The sequence below is a fragment of the Bombyx mori genome, chromosome 15 (assembly GCF_030269925.1).
Source record: "Bombyx mori chromosome 15, ASM3026992v2".
Taxonomy (NCBI): Eukaryota; Metazoa; Arthropoda; class Insecta; order Lepidoptera; family Bombycidae; genus Bombyx; species Bombyx mori.
The window spans coordinates 12,299,346-12,315,827 of NC_085121.1; the positions used below are offsets into that span (position 1 = coordinate 12,299,346).

Below are 16,482 nucleotides of genomic sequence, written 5' to 3' on the forward strand. Positions count from 1 at the left end.
CCTCCTCCAGTCCAGATTTGAATCCGTTAGATTACAAGATATGGCAACACTTGGAGGAAAAGGCGTGCTCAAAGCCACATCCCAATCTGGAGTCACTCAAGACCTCCTTGATTAAGGCAGCCGCCGATATTGACATGGACCTCGTTCGTGCTGCGATAGACGACTGGCCGCGCAGATTGAAGGCCTGTATTCATAATCACGGAGGTCATTTTGAATAAACTTTAGTGTCATAAGAATCTATGTTTTGTTAAGTTCATTTTGGTATATGAATGGTTACATAATGAATAAACTTGTTTCAATTATTTTACATTAAACATGTGACAGAATTTATGACCTGACTAGGTATAGTTGTCACTATTGTGTTTGTTTAATTTTTACTGGTGGTAGGACCTCTTGTGAGTCCGCGCGGGTAGGCACTACCATCCTGCCTATTTCGGCTGTGAAGCAGTAATGCGTTTCGGTTTGAAGGGTGGGAAAGCCGTTGCAACTATACTTTCAAAGAAACCACTCAAAGAAACCATCACGTTAATACTATAAAACATCGTATTATAGAAATCTATTAAACGATTATATCTTATGTATAAGGAACGTTTAGGCCGCAATGAACCCTATTGACTAGCTAAATAAAGATCAAAATACCCTTGATATTTTCTGGCCACGTTACAAGGCAAATGATTTTATTTTTCTGTCTCTATTCCTTTCAGAACGAGAACGGCTTTGTAGGATATATTTAAAATTGACAACATTAACAGGCGATGCAATATCGGTTCTATAATTTTCTTCTCACATACAATATATCGATGGTGAATAAAAATCATTAGGTAGTATAAGTATAAGTAATATCTTATACCTTTAAACGAGCAATTCTTGTATATAACTAGTCAGGTCATAAGTATTGTCACACAGTAAAAACTTTTCTTTTAGAATGCTGGCCACAAAAAAGTTTATTGAATTCGAATTTCGAATTGTTCATGAAAATAAAAATGTATACTTTTAGAATTTTACTCATTTTAAAAATATGGAGTGGACGCTTAAAGAAGACCGTGTTGCAGTTATTGCGTTGCATCGTTGCGGTTACGCGCCAATTCAAATTTTTAACATACTGAAAAATTTGAATATAACCAAAAGATTCGTTTATCGTACCATCAAACGATACAATGAAGACTAGAGTAGATGACAGATCAAGAAGTGGTCGTCCTCAGTCTGTTAGGACTCCAGCAGTGATAAAAGCTGTGAAGGCGCGTATTCAAAGAAATCCCAAACGTAAGCAGAAACTGTTGGCCCTTCAGATGGGGTTAAACAAAACCACGGTGAAAAGGGTGTTAAATGAAGACTTAGGGCTTCGGGCATATCGAAGAAAAACAGGACATTGTTTGAATGCTCGTCTAATGGACCTGAGACTGGAGAGATGCCGCGCTTTGTTGAAGCGGTACGCGGGAAAAAAATATCGGGAAATTCTTTTTTCGGATGAAAAAATTTTTACCGTAGAATAGAGCTACAACAAACAAAATGATAAGGTGTACGCACACAGTAGTGAAGGAGCGGGCAACCGTTTTTCGCGTGTCCAACGAGGTCATTTTCCATCCTCGCTCATGGTATGGTTGGGAGTTTCTTATTGGGGCTTAACAGAGGTACATTTTTGTGAGAAAGGTGTAAAAACGAATGCAGTTTGTATCAAAATACAGTCCTGACGAACCTTGTAGAACCTGTTTCTCATACCATGTTCAATAACAGGCACTGGGTATTCCAACAAGATTCGGCGCCAGCTCATAGAGCGAAGAGCACACAAGACTGGCTGGCGGCGCGTGAAATCGACTTCATCCGGCACGAAGACTGGCCCTCCTCCAGTCCAGATTTGAATCTGTTAGATTACAAGATATGGCAACACTTGCAGGAAAAGACGTGCTCAAAGCCTCATCCCAATTTGGAGTCACTCAAGACATCCTTGATTAAGGCAGCCGCCGATATTGACATGGACCTCGTTCGTGCTGCGATAGACGACTGGCCGCGCAGATTGAAGGCCTGTATTCAAAATCACGGAGGTCATTTTGAATAAACTTTAGTGTCATAAGAATCTATGTTTTGTTAAGTTCATTTTGGTATATGAATGGTTACATAATGAATAAACTTGTTTCAATTATTTTACATTAAACATGTGACAGAATTTATGACCTGACTAGGTATATATATAATCTGAATCTCGGAAACGGCTCCAACGATTTTCATAAAATTTAGTATACAGGGGATTTCGGGGGCAATAAATCGATCTAGCTACGATTTATTTTCAGAAAATGTTGTTTTATTCGTGTTTTCAATAATCAACTTTATCGATAACCAACTTTTTGACTCTTGCCGACATCTATTGGCGAATAATAATACTAGTTTTACTGCTTTAAAGACACAACAAGATGGGGTTATAAAAAAAAAGTGCGAAATTTAATTAAATAATCATGTAGACAGGAAACCCTGTTGTCGACCCAGTTATCGATCAACATTTAATTGAATAGTAGTTTTTCCGTAATTTAAAATAGAGGTCTAAGATTACAAAACAGTAGGGATTTTTTTTGTTCTTAAACATTATAATCAAAAAGTTGTTCTCAAAAATCTAAAATATCAAGAACATTATAAGACAGTTTCGATGAACATTAAATTCGATAGTGCAACTATAGGTCTTATAATGTACTCATAATTCATGACGTCACGGTTACAAGTGCGGGCGTGCGAAAGAGATAGCTAGTGCTGACCGCGTATCCTCTTTTTCATAACCGATTAATCTTTTGATTTTGATGCAGCTTTCAAAAATCGATATTTGCTGTACATAAAATAACATATACGATATAACATACGAAAAGACCCTACCAGTTTTGATAGGCCTTTGTTACTATTATAATTGTGAGACGAGCGTAACCAATGGTAAATTGCCAGCGTCGCTCGTGGACATCAACAATGCCAGGGGCACAGCCAATCCGCGTCCTACCACATTCCTTTGCATATCATATTTTTGACAAATTAACATGGCTGATTCAGTTACCAGCAGAGAGAGAGGAACTTTTTAGCGAGAACGCGAGGAATGAAGTTGTGTGATTTGTTTTATTTTGTCTATTTAGTTTTCCTGCAGGTTTAAATGTGTAATAACGGTGTTTTATTAACCGTTTAATATCTGTGAAAGTGCACAAATGTGGGAAAATGAAACAAAGCCGCTGGACGTAACTTCTCGGGATCCTCCAAAAAGTCCACTGAAAAAATCTCAGTAAATGACCACAATTTTACTGGAATTATATTTCATTCCATATCATCTAATTTCATTTCATTTCATCCCAGTTGATTAATGTCTCAAATTATCCATCTTCATTTCATTTCACTCCATATTATCATTTTTTCATAAAAATAACTATATAAATTAAAATAAGACATGACTTAAAGGTCTTAGTTACCCCTTCATAAAATCCATTTAAAAAACCAGTAGACATGATTACTTATCGCACGTCTCCTGTTTAGGTTCGTAATATTGTTGAGCCAAGTCGAAGAGCTCCCGTCTGAGTTGTTGAGCCTGCGACCGCAGCTTCTGCTCCCTGGATCTGATCACTTTGTACTGTTCCTCGCGGTCCTCGGTGTTTTGTTCGATCATCCAGCGTAGGTAGAGCTCTGTAAGCACACATTTAAAATATCGATAAGTCTAAAGATTTGATAGCTTATTTTTTGACACCACCGCAATTAAATAGAAAAAGACAGTAAGTACCAATTTCACCGTGCTCGAGTCGTGGTCGAGGCGATTGGCCAACCCCACGTGGGGGCTACGGACCGTCGAGGCGGTTTACCCGGTCTTTGATGACTGGGTGAATCGTGGCGAGGGACGTCTCACCTTTCGTCTGGTGCAGGTGCTGACCGGGCACGGATGCTTCGGGAAGTACCTGCGCCGGATAGGGGCTGAGCCGACGACGAGGTGTCACCATTGTGGACACGACCTGGACACGGCGGAGCATACGCTCGCTGTCTGCCCCGCTTGGGAGGTGCAGCGCCGTGTCCTGGTCGCAAAGATAGGACCTGACTTGTCGCTGCCTGGCGTCGTGGCGTCGATGCTTGGCAGCGATGAGTCATGGAAGGCTATGCTCGACTTCTGCGAGTGCACCATCTCGCAGAAGGAGGCGGCGGGGCGAGTGAGGGAAAGCTCTCCTCACTACGCAGAAACCCGCCGCCGCCGAGCAGGGGGTCGGGACCGGGGTCGTATCCGTGACCTGGCCCCCTAAGAGCTAGGGGTCCCACCCGTTTTGTGCGGGGAGGGACCCAGACGAGGGGTGGCGTGCTCTGCACGCTCACCCGCAATAGGAAGCCGGGTGATGGTAGACCGCGTTCCCCCGACCGCTCTGGGGGAAGGTGTAACGCGGCGCCATCAAAGCGGGCTCTCGGCCCGCTGAACGAGGGAACCGGTGGTCGTTTCGCTGGCGGCCACCGGTCCGGCGTCCGTGGGACGGTGGGATGGATGTAATGTGCTCTGCGTCAACCCTGTCCCGCCGTTTCAATAGCCCCGACTGGGCTCCGGCCCGGTCCGAGGTAGGGCGCCGGTTGTGAGCGGCAGGAGTTTTTAGTGAGGTTCAACTCCCACATACCCCACCTGCCGCGCGGGTGGGGATCCGGCGATTTTCTCCTGTGGAAAAAAAAAAAAAAAAAAAAAAAAGTACCAATTTCATAGATATGAACTGTTCGTGAAGCGACTCGTTTTTTTTCCTTTTTTTTTTAGTAGGTATTTATAAGATTTAATGTAGCCGATCAATATTTTGGTGGTAAATGAATTATGCATTAAAAAAAAAGGAACATGACCAATAAGCTATATATGTAGAATTGAGACTGCGGCACATAAAATAAGAATATTCCTTTTTTGCACGTCTATAGTTCTTTCAAAAATTGTCAGTATTAAAATATAATAATTAAAAATTATCGGAGCGTTTTGACGCTTTGCTCATTCAATCGTTTTCACCATCTTGCTTTTCTCTGTCATTCTCTTTCCCTTTCTTACCGTTTTCTCTCACTCAGGCCTTAACACTCCGTTCCACGTTCTTTTCATACGTTCCGTTCTTACCAATCCTACGTATATGTCATTTTGTCTTCAATCCATTAATCAGCTGATTTTCATTTATCTTTCACGAGCATGACGAGTAACATTTTTTTTAATTATCAATAACGAGACCAAAGAGAAAAACTTAATAAATAAAATGTATCTAAAACTTGATGTGTCATTATGGTCGAATTTCGACTATACTCTACTTGTAAATATACTGAGACCTTAGAACACATATTTCAAGGCCGCATTTAAGTTTTATATGTCTATGGGCTCCAATAACTACGTAACATCAGTGGGCTGTCCACCCATTCAAGCAAAAAAAAAAGATGTGTGGTGTCGTGGGATACCGGACAGGAACGAAGTTCCTTATTATAAAAATATTAATTTTAAGTTCTATTTGAGGTATAAAGAAAATAAAACTGGAGGTTTCGCAACAACCCACGATCATTCGCTAACGTGCGAACTTATTGTGGTACACTTCATTCACGGCTGTTTGTATAAGAGTTAGTGTATTGCGCAAACGAACGCTCTGAGATCATGGTTAATGAATGATAAAAAAATATATTATTTTTTGTACGTTATTACAAAGTTAAGTCGAACACTGTGTGTGTGCATTACTAATAAAAATCTTACGTAACGGACGTTTTTTTCCCGGTTAGGGCACCCCTCCGCATCGTCCCATAAGGAACTTCGTTCCAAAAAATATGTTGAAAATATTTTTTATATATTCACCTTCCCAAATGACGTAGCTCATCGGAGCGACCGAAGGCCATATGACAGACGGCGTCGGATCGTACAGAGGGTTGATGTACTTGGGCAGCTCGCCCGGCTGGTTCAGCCACGACCACACGCTCGTGGTCTGGGTGTACACGCCCCGGGACTGCCGCTCTTGATCCGTGTCGCAGAGGAACGTACCTGATAATAATATTATTATTATTTTTACTTTTGTTTGTACGACTAAAAGCTAAGCCGGCTCGGCGAGTAAATTAACCCATAGACACATCCCACTGAGTTTCTCGTCGGATCTCCTCAGTAGGTTGCGTTTTCCGATCCGGTGGTAGATTCTGCGAAGCACGGCTCTTGCTAGAGTTCGTGTTAGCAACAACGTCAGGTTTGAGCCCCGTGAGCTTACCTACTCGCCCGGTGACGCTGATATAGTATTTCAAGACATTCAGCTAAGGTGAAAAAAAGAAGCTAAACCGTTTTATGATTCTCATTCGAAGTCGTCGTGGCCTAAAGGATAAGACGTCCGGTGCATTCGTATGTAGCGATGCACCGGTGTTCGAATCCCGCAGGCGGGTACCAATGTTTCCAATGAAATAGGTACTCAACAAATGTTCACGATTGACTTCCACGGTGAAGGAATAACATCGTGTAATAAAAATCAAACCCGCAAAATTATAATTTGCGTAATTAGTGGTGGTAGGACCACTTGTGAGTCCGCGCGGATAGGTACCGCCGCCCTGCCTATTTCCGCCGTGAAGCAGTAATGCGTTTCGGTTCGAAGGGTGGGGTAGCCGTTGTAACTATACTGAGACCTTAGAACTTATATCTCGAGGTGGGTGGCGCATTTACGTTGTAGATGTCTATGGGCTCCAGTAACCACTTAACACCAGGTAGGCTGTGAGCTCGTCCATCCATCTAAGCAATAATAATTTAAAAAAAAATCATACAGGGTGTTGCACAATTTGGTGGTAAGACGACAGTAGAACAAAGCTTAAGTCGTGACATAATAAGATTACTGATTACTACTACACAATGAGATTAATTACTGGTGGTAGAATGTCTTGTGTGTCCGCACGGGTAGGTACCAACACCCCGCCTGTTTCTGCCGTGAAGCAGTAATGCGTTTCGGTTTAAAAGCTGGGCCAGTCGTTGTACTATACTGAGACCTTAGAACTCATATCTCAAGGTGGGTGGCGGCATTTACGTTGTAGATGTATGTAGGTTTCGATAACCACTTAAAACCATGTAGACTGTGAGCTCTTCTACCTATTTAAGCAATAATTTTTTTTTTAAAACCGTTGCAATACACGTTTTGTATGTCCTATGCGTTGGTAAGATTTGATTACTTCATTACACTAGACAACTAATATATAATTTCGTATTATTAAAAACAAATTTTAAAATTTGCATTGATTTCGTTAGATTTATATGAAATATTATTACAACATTATTTTTGAAGTTACTAAATGTGAACTGAATAATTTTATTATAGTTAAACTTTTTCAGTGTCGATTTCCAAGATTGATCTATCGACGCGTGTGTGGCGGGTAGCCATCATACAACGGAAGATAATTGACAGATGTCTGAAACTCACTTACGACACTTTCAAGATAAGCTTGCTTAACTACGAAAAACAACATTTGGACTGTCGGTCTACCGACCAAATATCACCCGCTCGGTGGAAGATCTTCGCTTTAGCATTTAACCCTTCGACTGCCGCGTAGGTCACCGGTAACCTACGCGGCGCACTGAAGTACTTAAATCAAGTTCTGTTACTAAGCACCTGAAGATTGCCTAACTTTGCCTTCTTTTGTTTGTTAATGTATGTTTTAGTTCTCTTAAGTCTCTTAGAAATAGATTCATTCTCAGTATCTTCAAATTCGTCTTTCTCAGAGTCTACTAGATATTCCGGCGCCTTAGTAACAGAAATCGACAAACATGGCACTGGTGACCCCGACATGTTCATATAGAGTTTAATAGCATTTTTAAGAATTTAAACTAATACTACTAATAATACATTAGGCACCACGGCACTCACCGAACTGACTGGCATACGAATGTTCGAAGAGCGTTATCAGATAGGACTGTCGGTATTCGAAGCTGCACGGGAACTGCTCGAGGAACTGCCGCGCGCAGTCCAGGAACAGCAGGAACGTGGGGGCGGCGCGAGGAGCGCCCGCCGCGTACGGCCCGCAGCGGTGACGCGCGCCGAACGGGTGACCAGCCTGCAGCCACTCCCGCTCTATCAACGCTTGGAGCCTGAAAGGACATGGGCCAATTTCGACCCAGCTACTAGTGCTCTCAAGGACACGAATGAAATATCTATAGAAAAAAACATTTCATTTTTACATACTTAACATATAATTTAAGGGTATTTTAATGGTGGGCTAATTAAAATCATAAATAAAAAGAAATTAGCATGACTAAGCTACATTGATAATATTGAAGGAGTTGCCATAGGTAAAATATATTTATATTTTAAACAATCCACATTAAACCTTCTTCAAAAATACATTATATTGCAAAAAAAGTAGCAAAATATATTAACATATTTAATTAATGGATTTTAAAACCAATATAAAACATTATATCTAAACAAAAATCTATTTTTATACTTTTAAATCCGTAGAATAAATCATTATATTGATCAATAATTATTGATCATAAGCAAAAACAAAACTACGCTTGTTTAATGTTTATTGACGTTTTGCATTTGATCAGTCGTTTTCGCACTCGTGCGCATTTTAATTCTGGTTTACATCGGAACATATCGCTATAAATATAATTAGACAGGGTTTTTTTTATGCATTTATTCTTAACGATACTATTTATTTTCTTTTTTTTTATTGATTAGATAGATGGACGAGCCACAGCCCACCTGGTGTTAAGTGGTTACTGGAGCTCATATACATCTACAACGTAAATGCGCCACCCACCTTGGGATATAAGTTCTAAGGTCTCAGTATAGTTACAACGGCTACCCCACCCTTCAAACCGAAACGCATTGCTGCTTCACGGCAGAAATAGGCAGGGTGGTGGTACCGATCCGTTCGGACTCACAAGAGGCCCTACCACAATTTTAAGTGATATTTTGTTAATAGACTATGTCGAGGATATATTCTTACCCTCTAATCGTTCTGCAGTCTGGATTGAGTATGATCTGTACTAATGAACAAACTAACAACGTCGCGTCTTCCCCACGGGTGCCGTGAACTAACACCGGTTCCGCCTTCTGCAATTACACAACTATATAAACTATATAATATAACAGAATATCCTTAATCAAATATTAATGACACAGTTTTGAAGTTTGCTGAGTGAGCTAGTTGATTACCGGCGATAAATATCGCACATCGAACTTTCGAAAAAGACAGTCGGTTGATTTCGGATTCGTAGAGCGTTGTTTCGGTTGCACGATGTACTTAGGTTATCTACTAGGATCGCACATTGCCAGACTTAGATCGTGACGGAGATACCGCTATCGGAAGCCGATTGTCTCTTTCTAAAGGTGCAATATTACCTATTTGCCGGGTTCCGTAATATTATTTTGATCAATATCTAATAATTAATAAAGTTACTAAATACACATAATTATGGGACTGCAAGATTTCAGCACTAAAATGGCAACACCATACAATCCATGTATTGTCAAATGTCAAATTAAGTTAATGTAACCGATTATTAACTTTATTTGTTTATGTAGATGCAAATGGAAGAATTTGAATCGAGCCCTACACCCCGGCAGAGGGTAATAAGAAAGCAAGAAAGAAGAGAAGAATTTATTAAATGTTTTTTTTTCGCCTCCTGCCTTCCGCCTTATTATTTAGTATTTGTGTTTTAGATTTAAATTACCTGATGTATGTGCTGGGCTATGATACAGGCCGTGTGTAGTGAATTTCTGACGCTCTCTGGCCAACCGCAAGATTCAAGTTTGGACACCCACTTGTCACACGATATCTCGCGATCGTTACACGCTGGACCCATTAAATAAGAACAATTAACAAAGCATATAACAATTTTTATATACGAGTCAATAGTGAGATCATGGTGGTACATTAGGAATAATATTTTCTTTTTAGTAATATAATTTCGACTGATGTTTCGGCTAACCAATGATTTAACGTTTAATTAAATGTAGTGGATTATTAACAGTTTATCTATAGCAGCGCTATTGACTGTTGCCATATATGTACATATATTTATCAAAATCAGACTCAAGATGAAACCTTCAAAATGTACTAAAAAAAAGCACGTGTGGCACTCGGGGACAGCCGCGGTCAAGCTATTGCATAGCATTTTTTATCAACTTATGCAATTATAATTAGACAATAATAATGTAATATTAAAATAAGAATAAAATAAGACCACGCTCTATTTATTAACATTAACAAAAGCAAAACATTAACTGTCCCCTTCACACTCATAAGCTAGACCGCGCGAGAGAGAGATGGGCTGATTTTTATGATGCGCATGAAGTGGGAAGTCACGCCTCGCGCTTATTCACAAGCACTACACAAGCGCAACGTGTAAATGAGTTGAACGCGAGCTACATGGTAGGCTGAGTGGGGGTGTTAGGTTTTTATTTTCGTTACAGAATTTATTGATTCGGTCGCAGCGCTTAAAGCCCGCGACCTTTTTTTAATAGCCATGAATAACTTTTATGTTATCCATTAAAAAAATTTGACAATTAAAATTATTTTCATTTATAATGATTAATTAATTAACTTATATTAATTTTTAAAAAATTTTTTTTCACACTTGTAAGAAAATTGTCAATAAAATGAATTTTGACTATAGATAAAATCATTATGTGTCTCGAAGACCAATTAGATTATAATTGTGAGATATGAGCATTGCAACGTTTTGCTGGGGACTATTAAGGAATTTGTTGTTCCTTTCCCGCAAGTAAGCTTTAGTGTAAAATTTAAATATCATAGTGAGCTTCATATCATATAGGCTATGGTATGTCTGGAGCTCAATAAAAGCGCTTTGCTTAGAATGTTGTTTTCGACATACTATATTTATAATTAGTTTTTAATAAGGCAGTAACATACATGGGTAACACGGATTTTCTATAAGTCGGTAATCTATTATTGTACCTTCAATGAGTTTTGAATAGCTTTCCAAAAGTTGTTGGTTGTCCACTTCATCCATTGATCTGTTGTATATTTTCCATTGAGAATAATTGGCATTACTTTCAGTACCACCACCTGTAATATTTTTATCACAGATATCAGTGGGGGATTATAGGTCCAGAGCGCCCTAGGCAATCACTTTATCGGCGCCCCTGTGCGGCCATAAATGGCCATCATAATACTATAAATTTTAACTAATTGTTTTTGGAATTACAATAACATTGTATCATCAAACCCTAGACTTTAGTAGACCAGGACCCTTGTACTTACGCTAATACGCGAATAAAATATGACGTTATAACTGGGAAGAAATCAAGAGGGACGACAGAAGGTTTAGATTATAGATCAGCATTTAGTTCTTAATCGTCGATATGTTATTTCTTTATTTATTTAAAAATTCTGAGCTCGCGCGCCCCTTGTACTACACGCCCGTAAGCACGTGCCTAGTTTGCCTTACGGATAATCCGCCTCTGACAGATATATATATTTATCCATTTCGTTCTATCTTGATATACATATATATGTATATAATTATACTTTGGTTGTGTATGCAACTGAACTCTTAAGGCAGAGCAGGACCGGTCTTTGTGGCGAGGCTTGGGAGAGGCCTATGTCCAGCAGTGAACGTCTATGGGCTTTTAGAATAGCATATAGAATAGAAAAATGTTTTATTTTACTCTGCTTCAAGATGTTTATGTTTACCTTTACTCTGTTGCTGTGAAATGGAATTTGTGCTTCGTAAATCATATATAACGCCTTTGGTTCCTATAGCAACAACTGCATTTAGTATCGCCTCATCGGGTCTACATCGACGGTGCTTAGGCCCATATAATGGTTGTCCAGCTCGCATCAACACTGCCTAGATAATTAAAATTTCATATTTTCAATAAATTCCAGTACAGACATATAATGAAGATAGGATATAAATATCATATTTTTTCTATTTAGCAACATGATATTTAGCAACCATGTTTAAAAAAGAGATATATAGAGAATCATGGATGAAATGATAATTGTGGACCTTGAAGGCCTTACAGTAACACATATCAAACAATAGACAGAAAGTAACCCAGTTACTTTACAAAAAAAATTAACATTTATACAGGCCATTAAACTCATATCATTAAAATATTGATTTCATGCTTTATTAAGAATTTTGATCTAAATCAATCAAATCATGATTAAATGGATAGGAAATAAACTTACACCATTAGTGTGCCTATATGACAGGACAGGAATCCTGCCTCCTTGACGGAATGTAGCAGCAGCTACTAGGGTCTCATCATCGATGTTTTTCGGTACAACCACAGCTTTACCGTAGCTTGAACACATTGTGTAATTTTGATTTGCTCTGGATACTCTCCACTCTTCCGTTGCTAGTACTTTAGTGAATTCTTCTTCTATACTGTATTTTTTAGGGTTTGTATTAGCTAAGAAGATGGGAAGGTTAATGCACTAGGTACCTAGGTATGTAAGGTATATACAGTAGGTATAGTACATCTAGTAGTCATCGCAATACACAGTAGTACATCTCTTTGGGGGTATAGCTGCAATTTGTTTTTTATTGTTGTTGTTGTATTGTGGTTTAATGTTATCTAGTAACTGGCGACCATTGAGATTAACAACATAAATACCACTACTCACTTTGAGACATGAGGTCTAGGTCTCAGTTCTATATTACTTACAACACTAATGCTTTGCACCAGAAATAAGCAGAGTGATGGTCCCATATGGGTTCACAAGATGCCCCAATACCATTAAATATATAACTATAGATTTATCTGTAGTAGTGCACTACATACTTCCAATAGATATAGATATTTATTCCATAATATATTTAGATAGATTCCATATATTTACAGTACATACATAACTAGGTGTGCTTGTAAAGTTTGCTTAGTAACATCTAGTTGAATATGAAAATTTGCTTTTGAATATCACTTCAGATCAGTGCTCTCTTAAATGTTTCAGTATATTAAATTAACTTACCTATATAAAGTGTATCCGTTCTCAACTATAGGATTCATATGTCTATAAAAGAATGGGTAAAACAGACTCGGATCTTGCAAACTTGATAAATTCTCTAAGGTCTGTGCCATTAAATTTAATTCAGTACTACTGGCAATATCCAGTTGAAAAATTCTCAAGTCTTTACATTTGAGGAACAGAGAACCACCCTGTGTGATGCCACTGCTTGGTTTGTTTTCTTTTTTCTCTATGCTGTCTATATTCTTGTGCAGTAACTGTAATGCCAAAAGAAATACACTGTACAAACTGTTCCATTAATTAAATATACTGTAGAACTAAAAATAAACACACAAACTTTAAAACTACTTATTAAACTTAAAATGATTCAGGTCATTTATATTTAAATAAAAACTTATTGCGTGTATTTGTATTAATTTATGCAAAGGTTTAATAGTTTGTGCAAAAAAAATATTCTTTTAAGTCATATAAATATATATAACTTATATACTAACATATATAATTTACAGAACACCATAATGATTTTCAGATATAGTTATTTTATTTGTAAGCAGGGCTACCTAAGGGGGAGTCACTGATATTTATTGACTACTGTTAATTCACATTAAATATAGTAGGGAATAAATGTCCCAAGAAACAGAACTTAGACTACATTTTATTTCATTGTGATGAATATAAAAAAATGACCTAATGTTTGATGAGCAAAATATCCATCTCATGGCAAGTGCTTATTACATTTCATAGGTATTGACAATTCCAGGGGCACAACCAAATCGGTGCTTACTGCTTATCTATGATCATCAAGGTTTAAATGAAATCTACCCTGGATGTTTGCAAATTTAATTATAAAATGCAAATCGACAATTTTGAAAATATTTAAAGATTATTAAGTTCTAATTGCAACAAGGCATTAACGACCCTCGAAGACCACGTAATTAACAAATCGCTAATTGTTTGCTCTCTGTTTTTGAGCAGAACTCAAAGTTTTAGTTATCTGGCCCAAGCCAATCCAGAACTGTTTGAAGTGAAATTTTGTACCCATAACTCCTGAACGCCTTCTTTTCTGGAGCTCAATATAAGATGATGTCCGGTGATGCACACCGTACCGTCTATATTATCTTGACGTGGATATTTAAGAATAACTCCATTAAGTTTGTTAATATGAATAAGTTCGATGAATTCCATAACTTCTCGTTTTTAAGATTTAAATAGTGAACACTAGCGCAGCTGTTTTACGTTTTGACAAATTAAGCACAAAGTTGGGCTTGTCAACAATGTCAACAAAACATCGCTAGGTTGATACTTTCGTCCATGGACCTAGAAAAGGAATAAAATCGATTTTAAGAACATTAAATGAAATTCTAAGGTTTTTTATTAATAATAATAATTAACTTTTTTTTTATAATTCTTGATTTCAGACGATTATTCGATTTAATATAGATTTTGTGTTTTAGTCGAGACTTCTTACAAAATTGAACTAGAAAATTCTTAATCTACATGAGATGCAGATCTCTAATCATATCGTTTATGTTGAAAAAAAAATCAATTTAAAGGAATATATTTATTCCGATTTCTATTTTCCGCGGACTCAATCAAATTAATCACTTCAATTTTTATTTTAGTATCAAGATCAAGTCTATGACAATGACACACAAATGAGGAGATATCATTAACCTGGGAGATATTGACAATCAAAAGACTTAGCTTATTAAATGAATAATGATATTAGTAATTAACTTCTACTGACAGTCTTATAAATAATTTTATTTTCTTTAAGTTGATTATAACTACCAAAGATGTAGATATGTAAATGGAATAGACTAAACTCAATTAAACTTACCAACCGTTTACTTCCATTTGACTCCATAGAGAAGAGGGCCGCTCGGATTGTTGATAACCCTATTCTTACGGAGCGTTTGGAGCATTTAGGTCTATGGAGAGACTTCGAAGGGCGAGATCTCCGAGGAATCATGTATTTGGCATGATCCTATCATTTCGTTTTGATCATCATACCACCCGCCACCCCGCACTACTGAAGCAAAGTTTATCCATTAAATCTGGAACCACACTCATTCATTCTCAATGCATTTTCAGATATCATTTCTGCGACGCATTTAAAACGAACTTCCCCCCGGTGTTTCCCGAACGCTGTGACATGTCCTTCTTCAAAAGAGGCTTCCGGAGAGTACTCGACGACAGGCAGCGGCTTGGCTCTGCCCCTGGCATTGCTGAAGTCCATGGGCGACGGTAACCACTCACCATCAGGAGGGCCGTATGCTCGTCAGCCTACAAGGACAACATTTAAATATGTGTAAATATATAAGAATTTCATATTTTTTTAGTCTCTGGTACATACAATACAAGGAATCCTAATTTGGGGTTGGATGACCGTGTGTGATTTGTCCCGTTATTTAATTTAAAAAAGTTATTTAGATTTAAATAACACAATGTTAATTCTTCCTAACAGAAGTCGTTCGTAAATATGGATTAAGAACGTATTTCGTGACAGACCCTGCGAGATTTAAACACGGGCATAGACTTCACTTCGTCGCTACAAGCCAAAATAATAACCATGGAGTTAATAAGATAATAACCAAGACATTTTTTTGTTTTGATAATAAGTATAGTAATCAGTTTATACATTAAAAAAAACATTATAACACTGATTTATTACTTTTGTTATTTATATGTAGAAAATAACACTCAAAAACAATTTAAGATAACAATTGCAATTTAATTTTAAATTTTTTGACGAAGTGTCGACTAATTTTTTTCTTTGTTCCATTTCCTAAAGGAAGACTTTTTTTAAATAGAGTTAAATCTATGCAACAGAGTACAATAGGCACGATTTTATCAGAATGAGTTTGAGATGAATGAAGTTAGCCCCTCAAAAAATTTTTTTTTTCCTATTTTATACTTATTTTCTATTAATTCGTTTGTTCATCATTTGTTCATGATTGTTCACTGTTAATAATTATTTGTTCTGCAGTTATTTATTTAAAAAAAATATTTTAAAATATACCTACAAGTTAGCCCCTCTAATGCAATTTTTAATATTTTTTCATCCTTAATGACTCGTAAATATTCATTTTCGATTGTTCTTATATAAAACACGTTTGTTCTCTTTCGAAATTACTCGTTTTTTGTTTAATTTACTATTTTTATTAGTTGAATAAATGTATGCAAAATATGTGTACTGCGCATGCGTCAACTATAATGCCTAAACTTTCTACGCGGTTTTAATCGTGAAAAAAAAACAAACATAAATCCTGAAGGAGCAATTAATTGGTATACAGTTTAATTAAAAAAATTTAAAAATAAATAAATGAAATAATGTGCATTGGCGTTAAGTTAGACCAAATACATATTTTCCATCCTCTTACCTATCGTATTAAAATGTTATTTTACTAATGTTAGGAATATAATTTCGACTGTGTAAAAAAGTTTTTTGGAGTTTACTCCTTTAGAATCGATTTACATATATAGGCCCGGGGTATGAAAATTATGGGGACCAAAATCGTACTAGCATGTCACACGAAATGCGTTATGCGCCTGCGCCGGCAGTCCGCCACAAAG

At 37.4% G+C, this 16,482-nt stretch overlaps 1 protein-coding gene across 1 annotated transcript; it reads right to left on the reverse strand.

Annotated features, from left to right (window-relative positions):
* Nucleotides 1–461: 461 nt before the first annotated feature.
* Nucleotides 462–14,943, reverse strand: LOC101739438 (myotubularin-related protein 9). Its single transcript, XM_004923008.5, has 11 exons — nucleotides 14,747–14,943; nucleotides 13,945–14,223; nucleotides 12,910–13,163; nucleotides 12,127–12,325; nucleotides 11,623–11,779; nucleotides 10,885–10,995; nucleotides 9,638–9,759; nucleotides 8,911–9,017; nucleotides 7,824–8,044; nucleotides 5,792–5,974; nucleotides 462–3,645 (listed from the first exon to the last, which is right to left on the reverse strand). Exons 2-11 carry the CDS (start codon nucleotides 14,089–14,091, stop codon nucleotides 3,473–3,475), a joined length of 1,674 nt encoding a protein of 557 aa, XP_004923065.1. The 5' UTR covers nucleotides 14,092–14,223; nucleotides 14,747–14,943; the 3' UTR covers nucleotides 462–3,472.
* Between the last annotated feature and the right edge of the window lie 1,539 nt (nucleotides 14,944–16,482).